This window comes from Camellia sinensis, chromosome 9 (genome assembly GCF_055761805.1).
Source record: "Camellia sinensis isolate YWXY chromosome 9, ASM5576180v1, whole genome shotgun sequence".
NCBI classification, from domain to species: Eukaryota; Viridiplantae; Streptophyta; class Magnoliopsida; order Ericales; family Theaceae; genus Camellia; species Camellia sinensis.
This window is the reverse complement of record NC_138969.1, coordinates 187,050,456-187,074,693: the sequence shown is the minus strand read 5'-3', so window position 1 is coordinate 187,074,693 and position 24,238 is coordinate 187,050,456. Positions and strand designations below refer to the sequence as shown.

General features: G+C 37.3%; 1 protein-coding gene across 3 annotated transcripts; it reads right to left on the bottom strand.

The window, feature by feature from the left end:
* Positions 1–290: 290 nt before the first annotated feature.
* Positions 291–22,014, bottom strand: LOC145798894 (uncharacterized). Of its 3 annotated transcripts, none has more exons than XR_014340729.1 (4): positions 21,658–22,006; positions 3,839–4,914; positions 2,568–2,635; positions 291–716 (listed from the first exon to the last, which is right to left on the bottom strand). XR_014340729.1 is itself a non-coding variant. In XM_082888205.1 (4 exons), the coding sequence occupies exons 1-3, from the start codon at positions 21,979–21,981 to the stop codon at positions 2,581–2,583; spliced, it is 486 nt and encodes a 161-aa protein (XP_082744331.1). In that variant the 5' UTR covers positions 21,982–22,014; the 3' UTR covers positions 291–716; positions 2,568–2,580. The 3 variants fall into 3 exon arrangements, 1 of the variants encoding a protein (XP_082744331.1); XR_014340728.1 differs by lacking the exon at positions 21,658–22,006 and adding an exon at positions 6,542–6,725; XM_082888205.1 differs by having other exon boundaries at positions 3,839–3,945; positions 21,658–22,014.
* Positions 22,015–24,238: the final 2,224 nt, after the last annotated feature.

Below are 24,238 nucleotides of genomic sequence, written 5' to 3'. Positions count from 1 at the left end.
TACCAACTCTGTACTCACAATCAAAAGAAAGAAATGCAATGGTAAGCAACTTCCAATTATTAGCCACATCTTCATCACCATTAGAGCATCTACATTCGGAGAGGCATTTAGAGTATTTTAAGGTATTTTGCTTAACTTCATCACAAAATGAAGTCACTAAGAGGGTAGTAACCCAGTAGGCATTTCGTCTAATCCTATTTTGACTAACTTCATGGAATGTTGGGAAGGGCTAAAAAAATCCAATCTCAAAAGTAGAGAGCGTTGTTGAATTGCACACTAAACAAAGTGGCTAGACAAAATTCATAATGTATTTTTTATGTACTTTTACTAGGCGAAAGGCCTATTAGTACAATCAAAAAGCAACTCAACATTGTAGTTCCCAACAACAAAACAGAAGGAAAGGAAACCAACAGCAATAGGAAGAACACACATGGTTCAAGAAACACTTCAAATAGCCAAAAAAAAAAATCCAAAAACCAAGCCAAAAAAAGAGAAATCACCACAATTAAATCCAGAATCCAACATCTCAAATTTTTGAAGACAAAGAAAAGCAGCACCAAAGTCTAATTGTACAACTGAAAGAACAATTTACTTTCCTTCAATGCTCCCCACCCAAAGACCTGTGTTCTCTCAGTAGGCCACTTATTCGTCAAAGCCAGTGTAACACGAAACAATTCAACGAACACAAATCCAAGCCTTCCTGACTTTTTTTTAAGCTGCAAAGAAAAAGACAATTTTATTGATAGAATGGAATGTGTATACATATGAGACGAGCCATGGCCATGAAATTCGCATCATTGCTACCAAGAATCATCCCAACTATGTTGGCACGACCTAGGTAGCCAATCATGTGGAATGACGGAAGCAAAACAGAGAAAACACAGGGGCAAGAAGGCAAGGTACCAACATATAAAGAGAAAAATAAAAAGAAAAAGGAGGAAAACTCAACAAGAAAAATTCATCTGTTGCAACTATTTAAGCCTCCTGCTTTTTACTCCCTCAAGACAAGATAAGAAATCATTGATAGAATAATCCAACTGATTAGAAATCTTTGTTACTATGATCACATTTGCCTTTGGCATGGCTAATAACCAAATTTGGTTATGTGTTTTAAGCCTAGAAGAAACTAGTTTCTGTATCAATTCTTAAACCCCTTAATAACTTGGTTTAAGACATAGTTAGTTTGGAACCATTTTCTAAATTAAATGCATGAAACCAATACAAGTCATTGAAATATAATATTTTGTATTGACTATTTTTAGTGAAAAACAATGGAGTTTAGATCATGTTAGTGTGTGAGGGTCGTTGGGTAAAATCATCTTACTTAGTCAGCCTGTCACACAAGGATTCAATTTGCTTCCATGCAAGGCAATGACTGCATAAATGTTTTTATTTCATTAAAATGTGTTTTTCAAAAAAGAATTCGAAACATATACAAAACATTTGTTGAAATTCTTGTGAAAAACAGACTCAAGTTGACCAAGCAATCAATCCCTTTCTTGGAGCGATCGATCGCTTTTGAGAAAGAAGCCAGTGATCGACAAGTGATTGATCCTTTTAGGTGACGATCAATTGCTTCCCCAATGTGATTGATCGCGAGTCTGATTTTTTAGAAACCTTTTCCTTATTGATTTTTAGAACTTATTTTCCTATACAGTATCTCAAATATTATTCTCTCAATCAAAATTTAGTGTGATCCTTAGAAAACTTTTAAGCATATTTTTATATCTTTGAGAAAAAGCTTTTCAAATTTGTTATATAAAAAAAAGCCTTCAAGTACTATGCATACCATTGCATTATTGTGTTTTACACCTAAGATCGATTGGTGAGATGGAGCCATTCGAGGAGCAGGGATCGAGACATGGAGCTTCGTGGAATTCAGAAGATCAAGAGGGTTGACTAGGTTAGGCTGTACTTGTGGAGTTACTCTAGGATCAGTATTAGGTATACCAAGGAAATGTTACAAGTTTTCTTGACTATTTCATGTATTCTTGTTTCTTCATAGTGGATTGTTGTTGGGTATTAGGTGTGGTTTTTTTCCCTTATGTTGTGTTTGGTTGGGGGATTTGAGGAGGGATTTGGAAAGGGAAATGGAAAAGATAGGTGGAATGTGAATAAAATATGTATATATTTCACATCGTTTTACACACCTGTTCCCTTTACCTTTCCAAATCCTTCCCCAAATCCCCCAACCAAACACACCATTAAAGTTTTCCGCATAGATCATTGTGTTCATTGTGTGATTATTTTATTGGTGATTGGTATAACTTTTAAAGGCTTAAAATTGAGTTAATTAATTAAGAATAATTAAAATTATTAATCAATTGACCTATTTTTCCCCTCCATGCATGTATTATTCAAACTCAATAATTTCAATTATAAAACATTCGATATCCTAAATAAAACACTGTAAGATATTGTCATACTCAATGTTAATTTATACTTGATCCATGTTTTTCACAAAAGGACACATGGAAAGTAGTAAATCAATTCATTTTAACAAAATTAGAGCATTTTCAACTGAATATTAGGAATAAAAACACTAAAAACGGTAGAAGGTCACCTACCTTTTAGCGAAATTTACTGGATTCGGATATTTCTCTCAAACTCTGATTCAAATTCCCCCATATGAAACCTAAAAAACCAATTACAGATTTGCAAATACATAAATAATATAACACAGTTTTCCTGGCACTTAATTGGTTCACTTACACTGGGTTTTGTTGGAAGATTTGAGGAGGGATTTGGAAAGGGAAAGGGAAAAGGTGTGTGAAACTAAGTGAAATGTAGGTATATTTTATTCACATTTCACCTAACTTTTCCCTTTCCCTTTCCAAATCCCTCCTCAAATCCTCCAACCAAACACAGCGTTAAATCTTGAAAGATTTCCAGCCATTACAGAGAGCATGAAAAACAAAGAAGAAGAAAAGGAAATAGTCGATTTCCCATGGGTCCAACCATGTAGGAAGCCTCAACAATCCATCTAAAGTTATAATCCTTCAAATTAATGATATCTTCACATACATACAACTAGGGTTTTACTTCATGCCCTAATTTATGATCGCAAGACTTCTGAATCACTCAATGATCAAACTTCATCAGCTTTGATTTATCATTTTAAGAAAAGCATTTCGCTTTTAATAGAATTGTCAATTCTAGTGAGACATGTGCTTCAACACATGCGTGAAATGTGCCATCACTCGCATTTCATTGATTTATAATTTCGTAATTCATTTCTCATTTATTAAATATTGTCTGTTTTAATTTCGATCCTTCCTTTTATGAGTTTCTTATCACTTCAATCTATGAAAATGTCCATACTTTGTCAATGTTAGATAGGTTACAACAAATCCTATACTTGAAATTTCTTATAAAACAAATGGTTTGGATTATCAGAGTGGGACCGTGGTGGGTGCCATGGGCCCAACTAGACTATCTAGTCCACATTCGTATATAGACTAGAGACAAGTTATTTTTTTCGATAAATTCTATGAAAAGAATGTAATGGGGGGGGGGGGGGAGAGGAAAGTGAGTGAATTTATTTCCAAACAATAAACAAATATTGGCAGGTAGCAGGAAAAGTGTGAACTAAATTCAAATTTCAAGGAAAAAATTGAAATGTGAAAAACAAAAATTTTTACGTTGTTATGTAAGTTCTTAACATGCATGTTTCTCTCATTGGATCATCAAATTTTGAACAAGATGTCCTTCTAGCTCTAGTTAGAGGTAGGGCCTGAATTAGGTCTGTGTGCTCAACCAAATCCATTAAAAGTTAAATACTACTACTTTTACTTTATAAATAAGGGGGGAAAAGGAAAGAAAAAAAAAAAACACATACCTAATAGATGGTGTGATTTCATGCAGCCTGAAGAAATCATACACTCTAGTAAAATACGTTGGGAACATTGATGATAAATCTCTCTCAACCTCAGCCTCTGATTTTTCCTATTTCATAGGTCGTAAAAACAGAGAACAGTGTCAGCAAAACAGTGGTAAGCAAGTTCCAAATATCGGTCTATCTTGGTCTCTTCGTAGGTAGTATGTAATATATCAATGTATGGGTGGAAATAAAAATAGTTTGTGTATTGTTTGATTCGTGATACATATTTTTTTATAGTCGATGCACAAGCAGTTCACAACCGATACAGTCGGTTTGGCTATTGCGGCTAATGTTTCAATACATATATATATATATCACCACCACAAAAGATGATTTCCAATACGACTATCTCGACTGCTATTTAAAACCTTGTTTAATAATGAATTCAAAATGTAGGATTAATTACATTAATGAGTATACGATTTGTCAGACTTCAGTTCCCATTTTTTTTAAAAAAAATTTTTGGCTCCCAAACTAAACGACATGTTACACTTTAATCACTAGTTTCAAAGTCATTTTGATGCAGTGCTAATCGAAATAATCGTAACAATCTTAAGATCCGTTGATTCACACAAGAATACCGGAAATAAGACTCCTCTTTAGACCCGTTGATTCCCCAAGAATACCGAGTTTAAAGGCTCAACCAAAGTTGATTCACACAGAATTAACCAAAGTTGGAACAAAGAGTAATAAAACTCAAAATATATTAATCAAAAAACTCTAGAGCCCTAAGGCTTTACACCCACTATTTATAAGAAAACAGAGGCTAACTCCACAAAGCAACACACGGGTTTGAAAATAGACTAAGGCAATAAAATATAATAAACTAAGGCAACAAAGGTAATAAAATATAATAAACTAAGGCAACAAGGAAAAGCTAACATAAGACAAATAATAAGGCAATTGCTAAAAGTGAACATAATAATAAACTAAAGCCATTGCTGCTTGCTGTGCTGGTCACGGAATTGCTGTGCTGGTCACGGAAGTGCTGGTCACGAAATTCCTGGCTGCTTGCTGTGCTGGTGATGTGCTGGCTGCATCACATTTTAAAATCAACAATAGTAGGAGGGTTATTTTTAGAACCACACACACACACACACAAAAAGTGCAATAAAATCAAAATATTAGGATAAAAAATATGGCCCCGAAACTGCTCAACCGGAATGTGATCTCTACCATACTTCGCGGAGCATGGAAAGTGAGAGGTGAGTTCTCGATATCCCCTTGGAGAGAGCATAACTATCTTTTTCAGTTTTCTGATGAGGAGGACTATAAGTGAATACTAATGTTGTGTTTGGTTGAGAAATTTGAAAAAGAAAAGAAAAAGAAAAAAAGTATGTGAAATTAGGTGAAATGTGAATAAAATATTTCACCTATCTTTTTCATTTTTTTTCCAAATCTTTCCTCAAATTCCCCAAGCAAACACAGCATAAGGAGTGCCCTTGGTCAGTCATGAGAGCCTTGCTTGTGCTGAAACCTCTAACCCCAGGGCAAACGGTGGAGGAGACTGACTTTCATGCCCTTTTTGGGTTCAAATCCATGGACTCCCATTTCAAAAAATGACAAAACGGTGTGGGGAAGTGATTGGGAGTAAGATTGATCGCTGTGTTTTGGTTGAAGCCCATTCTGAGGGGCTATTTCTCTATCGAAGTTTTCTCCGGGTGCGAGTGGAAATAAATACTGATCTATCCATCCCTAAGTGCTTATGGTCGAAAAGGAATCAGGAAGGAAATGACATTTGGATTGCGTTCAAGTATGAAAAGCTCTCAGGCTTCTGTTACGATTGTGGCAGAATTGGACATGAAGCCAACACTTGTAAATTTGTCTCAAAGGAGCAGGGGAAAGCTTCTAGCTACGAGCCAAGTTTGAGAACCAGTATTGCTAGGAGCTCTGGGTTACTAATTGAACATTTTAGGATGAGAGTGGATTAGTTGGAGCACGAAGTTAATGTAGTTCTTGAATCTCACCGGGAATATGCAAAGTACCATTCAGTGACTACGACGAGGAGAGTGGAATGACTGGTGTAGACCTGCAACAATCATACAACCCACTACCCTGCATAGGAGAGATCGTGCAAAAGAGCTGCACTCAGAGGCATACCAGTGGAGGTACGGAAAGCACCAGAAGAGGAGATCTCTCTAGAGCGATTGTGCAAAGTCCAGAGATTGGAGTAGGTGTCGGTGCACAAACAACAGAAGAGACTGTCGTCTTTAAGAGGCTAATCTAAAGGTAAGGAAAAGAAGTTCCTCCGAGGAGATCAACTCGTGGAGCAACTAAGAGAAATGAGCAATGGGAGGAGGAGTTTGGAAGTGATCTCGCACTTGTGGATATCCATGTACAGCAAACTGAGAAGGAGAAAGAGGCAGGGATTTCATATCCAATACAGGTCAGCTCAATCTTGTGCGATGGTGAGGATTTTATATCACAGATTCCTAGTACTTACCCTAAAATGGGTGTTGTTGATGCTGAGTGGGCTTTGGTGCCTAGCCCTAAACAGCCACACCTTTCATGTTAATTCTCACTGGAACTGTTAGGGGCTTAGACGACCCTTGACAGTCCAGATCCTCCGAGGGCTTTGTCGAGCCCATCGTTTGGTAATAATTTTCCTTATGGAAACTAAAAATAAGCAATCAAGGTTGAAGAGAATTCAGAGAAGCTTACAGTATCAACATAGTTGTTATGTAGACCCAATTAGGGCATCAGGGGTTCTTACTGTTTGGTGGTTATCAGAGATTCACTTACAGGTTTGATATAAATCACCTAATATCTTTCGATGTATTATTTCTTCTAGTAGCTTTATTGGAGACTGGCTAGCAACGTTTGTCTATGCCCCTCCGTTGGGGGGGGGGGGGGGGGGGGGGGGGGCGGCGTCAAAATACATTGGTATGGCTTGAGAGAAGCAGGGGGTGGTAAGTGGCAATCCATGCAGAATGGGGGTAGTTCCGGAGTCTTATGTCTGAGTGTGAATTGATGGATCTTGAGTTCAAAGGAGCATTGTACACATGAACAAACAATCAGGGGCATTTTTCGCACGTTCGTGAACGTTTGGATAAGGCTTTTGCCACGGTTGAGTGGAGACTGAAATTTCCTTTTGGCCAAGTCCATCATGAGATATTTACAGGGTCAGATCATTGCCTTTTACTTTTTTTTTTTTTTTTTACCAACAACAAAGAATTTTATTGATAAATCAAAAAGTAAGCGAGGATAATGCATCCTCTTACAAAAGAAAAGGAAAAACACAAAACACAAGCCTAACAAGAACCTCTTAAAGCAAAAACCTACATATTACACACTGCCAAACAATCTCTAACTAACAAAAAAAAGTGGGACTCCTTTAAAAAAAGAATTTCCCAAAACCCAAAAAAAAGTTAAATGGCAAACTCTATCCCACAAATAGTCTATCTCTCGGGACTTATCTTCAAACACCCTCGCATTTCTTTCCAACCAAAGAACCCAAAAAGTTGCAAAGATCGCACAAGACCATAGCACTTTGGCTCTCTTCAATCTTCCGAAAGCGCGAAAGTCAACTTGGAGCATATGCGCACTCCTTTGCGGCGCTACCCACATAATATTCCCTAACAAAAAAAATTTGTGCCATAGAGTCAAAGCAACTGAGCAATGCAGAAATAAATGATCCACGGATTCCCCATTCTTACAACATATAATGCACCACTGAGGATTTAGAAAGCCATTAGGTCTCCGTTTCTGCAATTTATCATTTGTCAAAATGCCTCCATGAACCAAGGCCCACATAAACACCTTCACCTTAAGAGGAGCACAAGCCTTCCATATTCTTTTGCAAAAAGGAAATTGAGAAACATGCGGAGTATTGATGAGTTAATAAAAAAAAGACTTGCAAGAAAATATCCCAGATGAATGGAAAGCCCAAACCCTCTTGTCCTTTAAAAGATGAGCCAAAGAGAAATTATCAATTCTGAACAACAAGACGCCAACTGTAATGCCTCCCTATCATTAAGATTTTTAGAAAAATCAAAATTCCAGGAAATTGGAGCCAAATGTGAACAAGCCATGGAAGCTATAGAAGAGTTATGAGATCGAGCCACTCTATAGAGATGTGAAAAATCAGAAGCAAAAGAAGATTGGCCCAACCAAGTATCCTTCCAAAAACGAACAAGTTCCCTATTGCCCACCTTTATAGAAAGATGACAAGACCAACATGTGTAGATATGCAAAATGGATTTCCAAGAAACACGACAATTACCCCTCAGAACCACCCGTGAATCCCTACCATTGTCTTGAGTCCTATACTTGCTTTTAATAACCAAATGCCATAGTGAATCACTCTCAAGTAGAAATCTCCATAACCATTTGCCAAGAAGGGCCATGTTCCTAGCCAAAATGTTACCAATAGCCAAACCCTCTTTTTCCTTAGGCAACCCCAACTCACCAGGTGATCTTTCTTCCCCTCATCCTTGCCCTCCCAAAGAAAATCCCTCATCAACTTTTCTAATGTCTTTGCCACCTTAACCGGTATCTTGAAGAAAGATAAAAAACAAATAGGAATACTACTCAAAACCAACTTAACCAAGATGTATCTACCCCCACGTGACAATAAAGCCTTACTCCATCCTTCCAATCTCTTACCAATCTTCTCTACAACGGATTCCTAAAAGCTTCACATCTCAGATTACCCTCCAATGGAAGACCTAAAAACTTAAACGGGAGTGCCTCTATATCACATCTTAAAAGAGCCACCCTATTCCGAAGCAAGTCTTGCTGCATAGTAATGCCCACCACACTACTTTTCTCCAAATTAACCTTAAGCCTAAGATTACCCCAAAAAATCTCAAAATCGAATAAAGATTAACTATCTAACTCTCATTCCCTGTTGAGAAAAATATGGTATATGTGTGACACTAACTCTATGCCCCCCACCTCCAATCTCGTAAAAAGGCCTACTTCTCTAGCTTGATCAACCATCCTTCCCAGTACATCTGCCACCAAAATAAAGAGAAAAGGAGATAATGGGTTCCCTTGTCGTAATCCTCGCGAAGCCCTAAAACACTCCCTTGGTCTACAATTAACTAACACAAACATATTGCCCGTCAACAAACATCCCCGAATCCAAGATCTCCACCGCCCACCATAACCCTTGTTGTCCATTACAAAATCCAAAAATTGCCAATCCACGTGATTATGTCTTCTCCAAGTCCACATGATCATTTGTCTTCCTTTCACAAAAACCGTCTGCGCCATTGACACAGTCTCCCCCAATGAAATTCTTAGCCCCTTTGATAAAACCTTCCCCAAAACCTTATAAAGTGATGTAACCAAACTAATGAGTCTAAAATCTCCAATTCTTACCACATTCACTCTCTTAGGAATTAAACAAATGAATATGACATTTGAGCTCAAATTAACAACCCCTGACCCATGAAATTCCAAGAAAACTCCCAACAAATCCTTTTTGACCACCTCCCAACAATCCTGGAAGACGGCTATAGAAAAACCACCCGGACCTGGAGCTTTGTCTGACCCACAATCAAAATCTGCCTCCCGAATTTCCATTTTATCAAATGGCCTTTCAAGCCATGATGCAACTGTTTGATCAATAGGTCCCCATTCAAGTCCTTCAATCCCTGGTCTATTCATCTCCTCCTTCGAATAAAGCTTAGAATAAAAGTCATAAATTTCAGTGACAATCTGAGTCTCTCGTTCCACCACTACCCTAGGGCGTACTTCTAATCTCTTGATGAACTTCTTCTTTCTTTTCTCATCTACCACCTCGTGAAAAAATTTTGAATTCACATCCCCTTCCTTCAACCATCTAACCTTTGCTTTTTGAGACTAGAAAATTTGCTCCCTAAAAACCAACTCTTCCAATTTTAATCTCAACTATCGCTCCCTCCTAAAGGTCTCAGCTAAACCTCTCTGAACCTATTTGACTCTTCGATTCTGCGCATCACCTCCTTCTTTGAAAGCTCCAAGTTTCCAAAAGCCTCCCTATTCTAACACTTCACATTCTCCTTGACCACCTTCAACTTTTTCATAAACTTAAAACCCTCCCATCCATAACAACTAGCATTGGCCCACCATTCCCTAAACTTTCTTTTAAAAGATGGGTGCTCCAACCACATGTTTTCAAATCTAAAAGGCATCGGGCCCTATTGTAATGGGCAAATTTCGATCATAATAGGACAATGATTTGACGTGAATCTCGATACAGACTCTTGCCTTAAATTGGGGAAAAAACCTTCCCACCCCAAGGAGTACAAAAATCTATCCAGTTTATAACACACCAAATTGTCTTGCAAATTAGACAATGTAAATCGAGTATTGCACAAAGAAGGATCCACCAACTCACAATTTGTGATAAACAAATCAAAGTCCTTCATGCCTCTAGTAGTTCTAATTCCATTGAGGTTCTTTGAGCTCTTCCTAACCACATTAAAATCTCTCCCTAAACACCAATTAGGAGAACACAGTCAAAATAACCCATATAGCACCTCCCATAAATCCTGCCTCATAGACGGTCTGTTATGACCATAAATCCCTGTTCAGCCACCACTCCGAATTGTCTAGATTTCAAAACCTAATTGATAGTGAAAAGTCCCCCACTATAGTTTCACACTGAGAAATAACTCTCTCATCCCACATCACCAAAATGCCCCCCAATCTACCAACTAAAGGCACCCAACTCTTATGTTTAACTCCCCAAAGACTCTTCATGAATCTCCTATCACACACTTCTATTTTAGATTCCTGAAAAACAACTATGTTCGGTTGATGACTCCTTAGCAAATCCTTAATAACACCCCTCTTTCACCAAGCGCCCAACCCCCTCACATTCCAACAAATAATCTTCATTGGGAAACCTGTTCACCCTTAAATACCTCCCGGCGCCTCTCATAACTAACTGAACTTGCTAAATTCCTAAGCTCCCGTACCCTTTTTTCGCTACTCTCTCTTACCTTTCTACTATTTTTCTCCCTTATGAACCTAATATTTTGACTAAGTGATCCAAAAGTCCCCTTGATTTTAACTAATGACAATTCCATAACTTGAAGTAACTGCAAAAAATGAGGCAACTCTTCCTCCTCAATTGGGCAAGTCTCATATTTACTTAATTCCTTCAACCAACTCTCCGTTTCTTTAACCCCGTTACTAGAAACTTGTCCCCCTTTGTTAACATGATTTACCTGAGATCCCTCCCTGATTGTCATCAACTTGACCTAGAGTAATATTAGCTTGTAAAGACTTAGATACAACAGTAGTGTTATTCACAATGGCCCTTGGGATATCAAAGGTAACCCCTTGTTCATGAACATCACCTGATGAAATCGGAGGAACAGAACAAATCGGTCTAGAAGAATGAAACAATGAAACCCCATCTGAAGCCCTTTCTACAGAAATAGAAGAATCTGGAATGGCTTGTACATCCTTAAGCGAAGATGAAGATGATAAAACTTGGTTAAATAAAGGACTAACCTGATTCAGAGAGTTGGAAACCTTCTCGATATCCTCACCATCAGCAGTACAATCAGCATTGAAAAGATTATTGACATCCTAATCTTGGTCAGCTGGCTCATTGTGATAACCTTGGTCCGTATTATGCTAATTAATCTTAATTATGATTGTGATTATGTGTTTGATATGATCCTGTGTGCCATTTGTAATATATGTGGTTTTGAATTTCTATCTATTCACCGTAGGAATATCTGTTCAACTTATTATTATAAACCGAAAATTGAAAGCCTTATCGGCCACAGAAACCGAAATTGATTACGCCTTTGTGATTAGCGTAATTTTTGGAGCCTACGGTGAAATTTAATTGAAAACTGATTCGGATCAGATTAAATAGATTAAATTGATAGTATAGTGCTCAATTATTTAATATTATGGGTTAAGGACATAACCGGCCAGTAATCAAGGGATTACCTACGGCCTCAAACCAAACAAGACATAACTCATCAGAGTAAAGGGGCCAAACGGAAGAAATTTCAAACTTTTGTCAATAGAGCTGTGCTTACATGGCACGACATAACATTTTACAAACATACATTAATAACTCACATCAAGGAAAGTTAACACAGAAGCTTTACACAACAGGATCATTCAAGTCATGGTCAGCCAACCAAAACTATATACAACCGTAATCCAAAGTTCTCGCCAATATGACAAAATATAACAAAATAACAAAACAGCGAAAACAAGTCTCGTACGTGAGACATATGGGCTGACTCTTCAAAACCTTGACCGTTCACACAAACTTCACTGAGGCTGGGCTTGGACCTCCCTTGGCTCACCTACAGACACATGAATGAGCGTGAGCGAAAGCCTAGTGAATAATATCAAATAAAGATGATACACGAACAATATTTAGAATGACATACATCAAACGGCCTTGGGCCCAATTCATATTTCTATCTAGTGTATGTACATATATATAGGTCAAGTGACTGCTGTTCCAAATATATCAAACGGTCTCGGGCCCAATTCGTTCATATCCGACAGCCTTCGGCCCAACCATTCCTGTCCGATGGCCTTTGGCCCAATCATTCGTGTCAAACGGCCTTTGGCCCATTCATTCATGTCATACGACCTTTGGCCCATTCATTCAGTTCATACGGCCTTTGGCCCATTTATTCAGGTCACACGGCCTTTGGCCCAACCAATTGTATCCAACGGCCTTTGGCCCAACCATATGGCACAACAGATATTTGTCCCCAATTCAATTTGACAAACTTATAAGACTTACATGGGAGTAGACAATTGGATAAATACCATACTTCAAATATCTTTATTAAGATATTGCTCACAATGTTTTGCTAGTGGATTCACCCCTGAGCTCGACCCTACACATTACACAACACATATGGGTCACAAACGATTCAATCTATTCTTAATTCATACATCCCTCTTAGGCCTCTTTCTTATTCTTTTAATTCATTCATAATGCTCAATACATGCCTAAGAGTACTTAGAAGTGAAAGAGAACGGGAAATGAAACACAAAACACCTTTACAAATTTTCTGAAACAGGGGTCTCCGCTCGAGTATGGGTTTGGCCGCTCGAGCGAACCCCTTGGGTCTGTAAAAATACTGGTTGCCTCATTTTTACGCTCGAGTGTGAAGTCGGGCGCTCGAGCTGAAAGTCCCACTACATGGCTCCCCGCTCGAGTGGACACCCATGTCTGTAAAACTTCTAGGAGCTCGCATTTCCCGCTCGAGCGGGGCTTTCCCCGCTCGAGTGGACATGCCAAATTCTGAAAAATCCAGAATTGTTCTTGAGGCTCAAACTTGATATTCAAAGGCTCCAAAGCTCGAATTAAGGTACCAAAATAGGGAAACACATTATATATCATGAGCATACAAACAATATAAGGCCAATTGCTCAAAATCGTGGTCAAATCTTCAAAATTAATCAACATTTCTTTTGTAGAATCAAGGCTCATGCATTCAACCCTCATATAAGCTCCATATCTTCCATAATCAAACATGCATGTCAATTTTTGACTTCCTTTCTATTTCACATCATACAAATGACACTTATCATTATGGAACCCATGAAAATTATGCATTCATGTGAGGATTGGTGCCCAATTCTCCATGTTCAACATCATTCATGCTAGTTTATGCAATTTCATGGCAATTCATGGTGATTCATAGTAATTTCATGCATGCATGTGCATTCTAACTTCATATTCAACTCAATCTTTGCCATGAGCTACCATACTACTTGAATTCACAAAATTACACACTCAACTCATAAATTAAGAGTTGATTACTCACCTAGGAGCTTCAAATACTCAAGTTCTTTGAGTTAATCTTCAAGATTTCCAAGTTTCAAAATCAAAGCTTCAATCCTTCCACCCTCTCTTTCACTAAATCCGGCCCCCTCTCTCTCTCTAGAGAGCAAAATCTGATTTTTGCTCAAAGCAAGTGAATGAGGGTGTAAATTGGCCCTTTATAAGCTCCTTCTCAAACACATTTCATTAATATTAAATAATTGAACACTATACCATCAATTTAATCTATTTAATCTAATCCGAATCAATTTCCAATTAAATTTCACCGTAGGCTCCAAAAATTACGCTAATCACAAAGACGTAATCAATTTTGGTTTCTGTGGCCGATAAGGCCTTCAATTTTCGGTTTATAACAGTAAGTTGAATAGATATTCCTACGGTGAACAGATAAAAATTCAAAACCACATATATTCATATAAATGGCACACAGGATCATATCAAACACATAATCACAATCATAATTAAGATTAATTAGCATAATACGGACTAGAGTTATCACACTCATTCTTTATACTTTCCCCTTCAGACTAGGAATCTGAACTCTCGAATGATCCATACTCATCTAGAGCTTTCAATACCTCATGCGGTTCAAAACGACCCCCTTCCAAGTCCTGAACCAGTTTTTCTGAAGCCAAATTAATCTCCATCAAGTCCTCAGCCACCACAGTTAATCTCTGAAAATCTTGACACGATCTATCCATGATATCGGTCAACCCTAGCTGTGCTTCCTCTGTGCTGAGGACTTCGCGAATGATCGACTACCTAGGATGAGCACAATCGACTGGTTCTGATGCGTTAGAAGTGAGGATTCTACTCCCTCTCCCTCTCATCAGTCGCTGAAATTCTGCGAGGCCCTTGGACACCGACTAACTAAGAATCTTTAACCCGTGAGGCCAAAAGAATCGGGTTGTCCTTCCTACCTAAACCCAAACCTAAAACCTCCATCGGGTTAGAAAGACAAAATTAATATGGTTATTTGAAATAACAAATCGTGGGTTAGGCCGATAGTTTGGCCAGGCCCAAATTTAATCAAACAATGCAACTGATTGCCCCTTTCATCTCTTACGCTTCCTTTGTTGCCATTATCCACGTTGTTCAGTCCACTATTCTGACTTCTCACCTCCATTCTGCCATGCGTCATATCTGTCTCTTGAGACCCCTCACCTCTCCTATCTCCGGTACTAGAATCGCCTGAAACTGGTTGGAAACTCCATTGCCGGTGACCTTTTCGTCTTCCAATAGACTTTGTTAATGCCTTTAAACAAACAACGACAGAATAGCCCCTCACTTGAACTTCAATAGACGCAGGTAAGAACCCATTACCCAAACCTTTGACTTTCAATCTTGCCTCAAAGAGATTTTCGAAAGACCTGGTTCTATTATCCACCTCTACTAACCCCCCTATACTTTGTCCTAATCCATTCAAAAATTGTATTGTTTCACAGACTAAAAAGTAAATCACAAATAGAGACCCATCCTCCATTTGAAACAATGACATCGGCCTTACTGTGCTTTTCATCAGACCAGCTGTCCAAACTCACTACAATGCTCTTATCAAAGAAACAGCATCCCCGACCACCATAGTAATCAGGCTCCTTATTACTTTTTGCAACAAACAGAGCTCTGTTTAATTGAAAAGGCCTAAGAGAAATATTAGTTTTAAAAGATCGATAGAGCTCCTTCTCAATCTGAGCCCACTCATTGAAGAAATCAGTTCTGGTGCAAACCAGCACCTTGCGCATCTCCAGAACAGAGATTGATCATTTTTTAGCAAGTATAGCAACAGTTTCGCAGTATTCTGTCTTCAAAAATACAACAACAAGGGTGGTGTCTTTATTGAGTTGTTGTAGACTCGACTTTCTTCGCGCACCCCCCTTTTAGAGAGGCGTGAATTGGTCCTACAGTTCGGACTCCTGTCACGGTTCTAAATCTAATCTCATAAAGTGCAATGTGGGACTGATAAACACCAAAGAGTCCAATTCGACAAATCATTTTGGAAAATTAGATTTTAAATTAAATAATGCCAAACAGGACTGCTTTGCTAGATTACAGAGTCGCCACCTAAATATTTTATTTTGGAGAAATTTAAGAAATCCTGACTCGTGCCAAAGGCCGCGTGTCCGTCATCACCAAAGTTACCTCGGCTTGGGAACTTGGGTACGAGGGAGGAAGGTTATGAAATGAGCACCCTCGCTCGCCCGATCAAAGGATCGGCCTCTACTAAGCATGATATGTTGTTTTATAAACCTCATGTGTTCTTATCCGATTATTAGCTAACTTTACTACGTGACGCGCGCGCAAACAAGTATAGACTAAATCGCAAGAATTGAAACAAAACAACTCATGTTTGTTTTCGAAAATGGTTTGAAGTTGCCACCCTCAAGTAGGCTAAAGCGCGGATTTGCCACCTCAAGTGGGCTTAAAACATATGATTAGCCACTTCGCAAAGTGGGCTTAAAACTCACATTTGATGAATTGTTCCAATTCAAGTAATAAAGCCTTCATCCACAGGCATTCATGCAGTTAATCATTTAAGCAAATAGCCTCATGGCAAGCATGCTATCATGGTAACACTCACACTCATGCAAGTATGCTAAAACATAAAACTTACAGTGTACTCTAAGCCAAAATAAAATCTACTTAGAAACAATACATGATCCTAACTATACAAAATGTCTAATGCAACACATGCTATAATACAACTAAATAGGCTCGGCTACTCAGATGGCATATGAATGCAACAATTTGATACACGTATTCAAAGAAGTGTATTGAAATTGCAATGCAGTTTGCATGATGCGCCGAGCCTCAGTGCATGCAAGACAAATGAATGATGCAAACATGCAAGTACAAGGTAGGCTAATTGAAAATGATCCTAATCTAATCATCGAAAGCGGTTAAATAAAAAGGAGAAAGACGTGGGGTTGGAAGACATACACACATGCATGCACACTTATTACAACATTGCTCCCTCGCGAAGGAGCGTCCGAATGAATAAACTAAGCTACACTAAGCTAAGCTAATCTAACTAATCTTATCAAACTAATTAGACTAATTATTACACAACAAAATAAAGAAATAGTTAAGCTAAGCTACTTAATTATTACAACACTTAACTAATTAACAACTAGTTAATTAAATTACAAAACCATGCTAACTAAGCATGTAAAATTCTAACTACACTATCTCAACCATGCTTCAGGAAATTAAATATGCATGCACTCGGTTTTCGTCCCGAAAAGCCCATCGGTTTGCTCTTGAGAGGCTTTGTTTGCAGGGTTGACCAAGAACTTTCCGCTCCACCTTACCAATTCAATGCTGAGGACTGCACCAGTGGCCTGCTGGCCATGATTGGTTGCTGCCGGCCAAGGATATAGCACTGCCGGCCATTAGTGAGCCACTGCCAGCCACTGGTGTGCTGAATCACCACACTACAACAGAGCACAAACAGAGGAAAATTGAGGGTTTTCCAAGAATATGTTTGTATCGTGTCTCTCCTTATCATCTCAAAACATCAAAGGAGTGATACTCTTGGATCCAAAACCACCAATCAAGCATTTTCAATGCATGATGGCCAAAGATCCAAGTTGTAAACTTTCAATAAATGCACAAAAACAAGACTCAAAGGACCATCACCCTATCATCCATGATCAAGGGTGATGGAGACAAAGGAGATTGACTCATTTCATCACTTCAAGTATGAAATGGACCAATCTACCTTGTGTTCAATATAACGTCCGATTAAACACAATGCAATGCAAACACAACATGCTTATCTTGGTCATGTTTTACTTGTCCAATTCGTGTTTACTCATTTTAAGATTACCAAGCCATTATTTAACCGTTTAAGTCCAAAATGAGTGTCCTCTAATGAGAGAGGGGTCAACCAAAGGATGGTTTAAGACATAAGAGAGATCATGCCTTTGGTTAGAAGGAACCCTCAAAAGAGGATTAAAACCATTGAGCACAAGCTCTATCTCAAGCTTAAACACAACCTTAAGATTGAATAACCCTCAAAACAAATGAAAAAGTGAAGAAATGAGGGAGGTTGCAAAATTTCAGTGCTGAAATGGCATGAAAAATAATATTACAACATGCAAGCAGCACATGCACAACATGTTCAAAAGCTAAAAACAACAAACTAGTGAAGAGCACTACACTAGAGGCATGCAATACAAAGTTCAACTGACCAAACCAGCTCAAATCAGAGCTTAAACATGTCAAAACAATGGCTGAAACTTACTGAGATTAAGGCACAAAAGAGTAGAAAAACATGTTCACATGTTAGGCTACAAACAAGGCTCAAAAGCAACTCTAAAAAGCAATGAAAGAGTGAAACTAATGAGCATGTAACAGAGCTATATACACTGAAATTACATGTAAAATGATGCTACAACATGCAAGTAACTCATGCACAACATGCTTAAAAGCCTAACTCATTAAGCTAGTGAAGAGCATTACACTATAACCATGCAATACAAAGCTCAAAAGGGGCAAACAATTTAAAAGAAGTCCTAAAACATGCTTGAAGTAAGCTAAAAAATAGCTACAATGAGAGGCCAACACATAGCACAAACTAGACTATTAAGCACCATTACACTACAAGCATACAAAGCAAGCCTCAAGTGACCAAACTAGCTCAAAATTGAGCTAAAACAAGTCAAAATAATAGCACAAACATGCTGAGATCAAGTCACAAAATGGTAGAAAATCATGCTCACATGTTAGGCTATTTACTCATGCAATCAAGACACAAGGAGGGGAGGCCAACCCCTCTTATTTTGGATCCCAAAACATGGTTTTTGTCACTAAAAAACCTCTGAGTTTCAGTGGTAAAAAGGGCCAAAAAGTTTGATTTGAAGGTGATGAAAAATGGTGCAAAAAGCTCTAAAGTCTGTCATTCAGCGAAGACAAAGAAACCAATTGGTCAAAATTAGATCTAGCACGGGAGATCGACTTTCTTTAGAATTAGAGATAAATGACCATTTAGCTTCCTACTTCACCAAGCTGTTTGAGGCTTTTCCAAGGAGAGATATGGAGGAAGCCCTAGCGATGGTGGGGCTGAAAATTACTAGTGACATGAATGGCGAACTTATCCGAGCAGTATCACATGAGAGATCAAGAGGGTAGTATTTCAACTTGTAGCGCTTAAAGCACCTGGACTTGATGGGTATCCAGGTATTTTTTCACTAGAAGCATTGGAGGATTGTGGGTCAAGAGATTTGTGAAATTGTCTAGAGTTTCTTTTCTAGTGGTATTTTGCTCTGGGAGTTAAACAAAACCAATTTGATTTTAACACCAAAGGTGGCATATCCTGAGCAGCTTACTCAATATCACCCCATCAGTCTGTGTAATTTCTTAGTGAAAGTCATCACTAAAGTCGTGGCTAACAGATTGAAAAAGATTCTTGGTAACCTCATATCACCAAGCCAGTCAGCCTTTGTTCTTGGGAGGCTAATTCAGGATAATATTTTGGTTGCCCATGAAGCTTTCCATTTTTTGAATACTAAGAGGAGGGACAAGCAAGGAAGCATGGTACTCAAGCTAGATTTCAATAAAGCCTATGACAGAGTCCAATGGGATTTCCTTGAAGCGGTTCTGGGTTTCCATGTGGGTGATGGAGTGTGTGACCACATTACAGTTTTCAATTGTCGTGAATGGGGAAAAAAGAGTGTTAGTTGCACCTTAATGTGGACTTCTCCAGGGAGATCCATTGTCACCATATCTCTTTCTTATTGTTGCAGATGTGCTTTCGAAGATGATATCACAAGGTGTTTGGAATGATCTTTACTCTGATATTAAAATGGCTAGAACCTGCCCTACTCTCTCTCATCTTTTCTTTGCTGATAATGCCATACTCTTCCTTAAGGCGGATTTAGAGGAAGGCAAGAATATGATGAAACCCTTGGAGGTTTATAGCCTTGCCTCAGGACAGCGTCTTAATCTTGATAAGTCGAGAGTCATTTTTTCTACAAATGTCCCTAGTACAGTTTGGAATGATCCTCGCAGAGAGTTGGAAATTTTTGAGGCCAATCCTACAGCCAAGTACTTAGGTCTGCCAACTATGTGGGGAAAATCAAAAAGGGAAGCCCATGACTTTTTGTTAAAAAGAACTAAGGATAAATTGCATGGGTGGAAACAGAAGTTATTATCGCAAGCAGGGAAGGAAGTTTTAATAAAAGCAGTTTTCAGGCTATTCCAAGCTATGCCATGGCTTGTTTTTTATTGCCCTATAACTTTACTTCCAAGTTAAATTCCATGGTTAGTAGGTTCTGGTGGAGTGCAGCTCAGGAGTCTAGTGGTATCCATTGGGTGTGCTGGGACAAGCTTTCAGAGCCAAAAACTCTAGGTGGTTTAGGATTTTGTGATTTCCAAGCTTTTAATTTAGCTTATGCTTGCGAAGCAAGGGTGGAGGTTACTGATGTATCCAAACGCTTTTTGGGCAGACATTTATAAGGGTCTCTACTTTCCGAACATAGGTTTTCAGCACGTAGCTAAGGGGGCTTGGGCCTCTTGGACTTGGGCCAGTATACTCAAAGGACATGATATTTTATCTAATGGTTTGAGATGGCAAATTCATAATGGGTCTTTGGTGCGTTTATGGGATGACAAATGGGTTCCAACATCCCCAAATTTCATGGTGAGTGTGCCTAAACCTCGGGGTTGTCCAATTGGTTTGGTGTCAGATGTGATCGATCCTATTACCAAATCTTGGCAGTTATGGAAGCTGCAGCATATCCTGACTGCAGAAGAGCAAAAGGCAATTTCTGCTATTCCAGCCTCTTTTGAAGGACGGATGGATCAATTGGTGTGGCATCACTCTCCAACCGGGGTTTATACTGTAAAGTCTGGTTACTGAGTATCTCTTTCCCAATCTAGTGCTTCCTCTCATAACAGGCCTTCGTCATTTTTTGTTCCTTCTTATGCTTTGTGGGAGATGATTTGGCGTCTAAAGATTGCTCCCAAAATCAGACGTTTTTGGTGGCGGGTTTGCAAAAATGCCATTGCTACTAAATCCAACTTGTATAGAAGGAAATGTTCTTCTTCAGCGAGCTGTCCCGTCTGCAATTTGGAGGAGGAGTTTGTTGAACATTTGTTATTTGATTGTGATTGGACTAGAGCTATTTGGTTCGGATGCGATCTGCATTTAAGAATTGAGAATCGATCTATCTCTAATGTGGCCAAGTGGTTTCAGGAACTCATAGGAGAGGGAAGCTTCAGTGAAGCACAACAATCTTGTATCAGTAAGGTTGCCTTAGTGGGTTGGAATATTTGGAAAGCTCGGAATGATTTTGTGTTTAATCATCAGCCAGTTGATCCAGCAGAAATAATCCACAAAGTCGTTTTTGCATGGAAGGAGAGCGTTGAGGCTTTGAGGTTGGATCCACAGTCTTCATTGGAGGATGGCGTTCCAGGAAAGAGTAGCAGCTGCTTATGGAGACCTCCTCAAGCAGGAGTGCTTAAATTTAATTGTGATGCCGCCTGGAGCAAGTCTTCTTCTAAAGCGTCTGTTGCGGTTGTACTCCGGGATCATTTGGGTAACCTCGTTGATGGTAGGACAGCTTCCTTCAAGGCAATTTCCTGTCTCCAGGCGGAAGCCTATGTGGTAAGATTGGCATCCCAGATGGCTCAAGCGCTGAACCTTCCTCACATGGAAATTGAAAGTGATAGTCGGACGGTTATCCAGCTGAGCGTTTCCAAGAAAGTCTCACCGTGGGATTGCGTGGCGGTGATCCAAGACATCCGTTGGTTACCTTCTCTGTATAGTTTTTCGTTTCTTTGGACAAATAGAGAATCTAAAAGAGTTGCACACTGGTTAGCTAACAAAAATAGCAATAGAGAATTACCACTTGACTGGGTGTCTAGAACCCCTGCCCAGCTTCGGTCAATTGTAAGTGCTGATTGCCCCGTTCAGGGCTAGTTTTTACTAATGAAATGGCCGTTGCAGTTCAACAACAAAAAAAAAAAAAAATCTATAATAAACCCAAAAATATTTGATAAATATAACCTGAAGCCTTGCGTTTTGCCCATTTTTTGCTCTGCGTATATTCTCTCTGCGTATATTCTCTTTGCGTATATTCTCATTGATGTGGACAATAGTGTTCCTCCCAAATACGAACTGATCCCAGGATTTATCTTGATATGCGCTTCCTTCTTGCCTTTCATCAAGAACTAATCTGTAACCATCCTCTTCTGTAACGTCTTCCATCCATTTCAAATCTTTACCAAACTCCTCACCATAGAGAAACATCTGATGTTCAATTGGACGCGTCCTGTACCGTAATCTGGTGTTTGCCGTAACGACTAGCAGCAATCTTTCCCCACAACTCATTAGAAGGGGATGGAAGTACAGTCTTCGCAGATTAGTCCTATTTTTATAACCAAAATAAAGTTACAAACAGAAAAATGACTTAAATTTGTGAAACACGCGGACAAAATACTTCCTCCGTCCCAAAATAAATGTCTTTTTTAGAGAATTTAATTTTTTTTTGATAGTATAATTATTGTATTTAAAAAAAATTAATTTTTTAAAATTATTCTTTTGATAGTATATTTTTTAGGAATATCAATGTCATAATTATATTTTTATATTGTTTATTAATTTAAAAGAAGGGCAAAATAGAAAATTTATATTATTTTTGTACTTGATTTTTGAAGATGGACTAATATTTTGGGACAATAAAAAATGGAATAAGGAACTAATATTTTGAGACGGAGGGAGTAATAATAATCCATACTACTCCCTCCGTCCCAAAATATTAGTCCCTTATTCCATTTTTCATTGTTCCAAAATATTAATCCCTCTTCAAAAATTAAGTACAAAAATAATATAAATTTCTTATTTTGCCTCTCTTTTAAATTAATAAACAATATAAAAAGTACAATTATAATATTGATATTTCTAAAAAATATACTATCAAAAGGATAATTTTGGAAAATCAACTTTTTTCAAAGGCAATAATTATACTATCAAAAAAAGATGAATTCCCCAAAAGAGATCGTTATTTTAATACGAATGGAGTATTATTAAAAGCCCACCCTTAATTTGGTATTTTGAAACTTTATGCCACGTAAAATTTAGATAAAAATAATAATAAAATAAATTAAGCACTCACGTTCTTTCCACTGAACACATTCTTCAAACCAATAGTTCCATACTATTTTCGACTTTATTTTCTGCCACAATTAGTTACTCTCATCATTTATTTATTTTGATTTTTTTTTCTCTTCTTAAAACAGTGTGCAGTTCCTAACTAAAAAATAATTATTATTATTGTGCAGTTTCAATTCACTTTCATCATTTTCACTTCTTTTTATTCTGTGTAAAATATCACTTCTTTATTTAAAAACATTGCAATCTTATGATTATTCAACAACATTACAATCTTATTAAGTGTAAGATTTGTTAATTATCTGTTTTTTTTAATTTTTTTTAATTTTTCATTAAAATGTTCCATCATGTTATCAAGTTCTTTGGGAAGAAAAAAAATAGAGTATAAGAAATAATTCAGTAATTCCTAAAATTTATTTATTTTTTAAAAATCATTTTTTTGTGTGTTTTTTTTAATTTTTTTTATATTAAAAATCTCTTTGACAATATAGGAGTCTTAGGTTTGTAATTTGTTAAAAAGTTATTTGTTTGTTTTCTTAATTTTTTTTTATCAAATATGTTTTACTGTTACTGTTTATTTTTCTTTGTGTATATTAAATCTCTTTGAAAATAAGTGTTCTAAGAATTTTGGATTTATGATTTTTTAAAAATTTGTTTATTTGTTTTTTTAATTTTTTTTGTGTTATGTGTGTGTGTTTTTTTTTTAAAGAAAGAATTTAGTGTTCTTAAAAAAAAAAAAAAAGGTTTCTTCTTTTGGTTTTATTATTTTTTAATGTTAATAGATTTCACTATTATTATTATTATTATTATTATTATTATTATTATTATTATTAAATTTTTTTATTTTTTTTATATTTTTTTGCGTATATCAAATATCTTTGATTATAATATTCGGTTCGTTTGGGAAGTGAGTTGGCTTTTTGGTTTATTTTTTGTTATTTTAGCCTGGGCTAAAAAGTCTCATTTGGGATAAGTTTATTTTGACTTTTTTGACTTTTGTGAGAGAAAAAATGTAATGATTATGGGTTGAATATAATGTTTTATCTTATTGAGCTAAAAAGTCTATTTTTGTTTTTTTGTAACTATTTTAGCCAAAACCCAAACCTAAACTTTCCAAACAGAGGCTAAGAGTCTTGGCTTCATATTTTTCTGTTATGCGTGCTTTATTGTATAATTTTAATTCACTTTCACTATCTTCACTTCTATCTGTTCATAGTAAAATATCACTTTTATATTCATAATCTTATGGTTATTCAAGAACATTGCAATCTTATATATTTATTAATTATACTTTTTGTTTTCTTCATTGAAAAGTTCCATTATGTTATCAAGTTCTTTGACCAAAAAAAAAAAAAAAAGTAGAATATAAGAAATAATTCTATATTTCTTACAAATTATTTATTTTTTTAAAATTAGTTTTTTTGAGGTCTATTTTTTGTTTATTTTTTAATTTTTAATTTTTTTATATTCAAATCTC

Bases quoted from the DNA above. Each gene is read 5' to 3' on its own strand.
- LOC145798894 (XM_082888205.1), bottom strand. From the start codon at position 21,981: ATGAGTTGTGGGGAAAGATTGCTGCTAGTCGTTACGGCAAACACCAGA. The intron at 3,946-21,657 runs GTTATATTTATC...CCTATGAAATAG, and splicing joins GGCAAAACGCAAGGCTTCAG to GAAAAATCAGAGGCTGAGGT. The intron at 2,636-3,838 runs GTATGTGTTTTT...TTGGTTTTTTAG, and splicing joins GAAATCACACCATCTATTAG to GTTTCATATGGGGGAATTTG.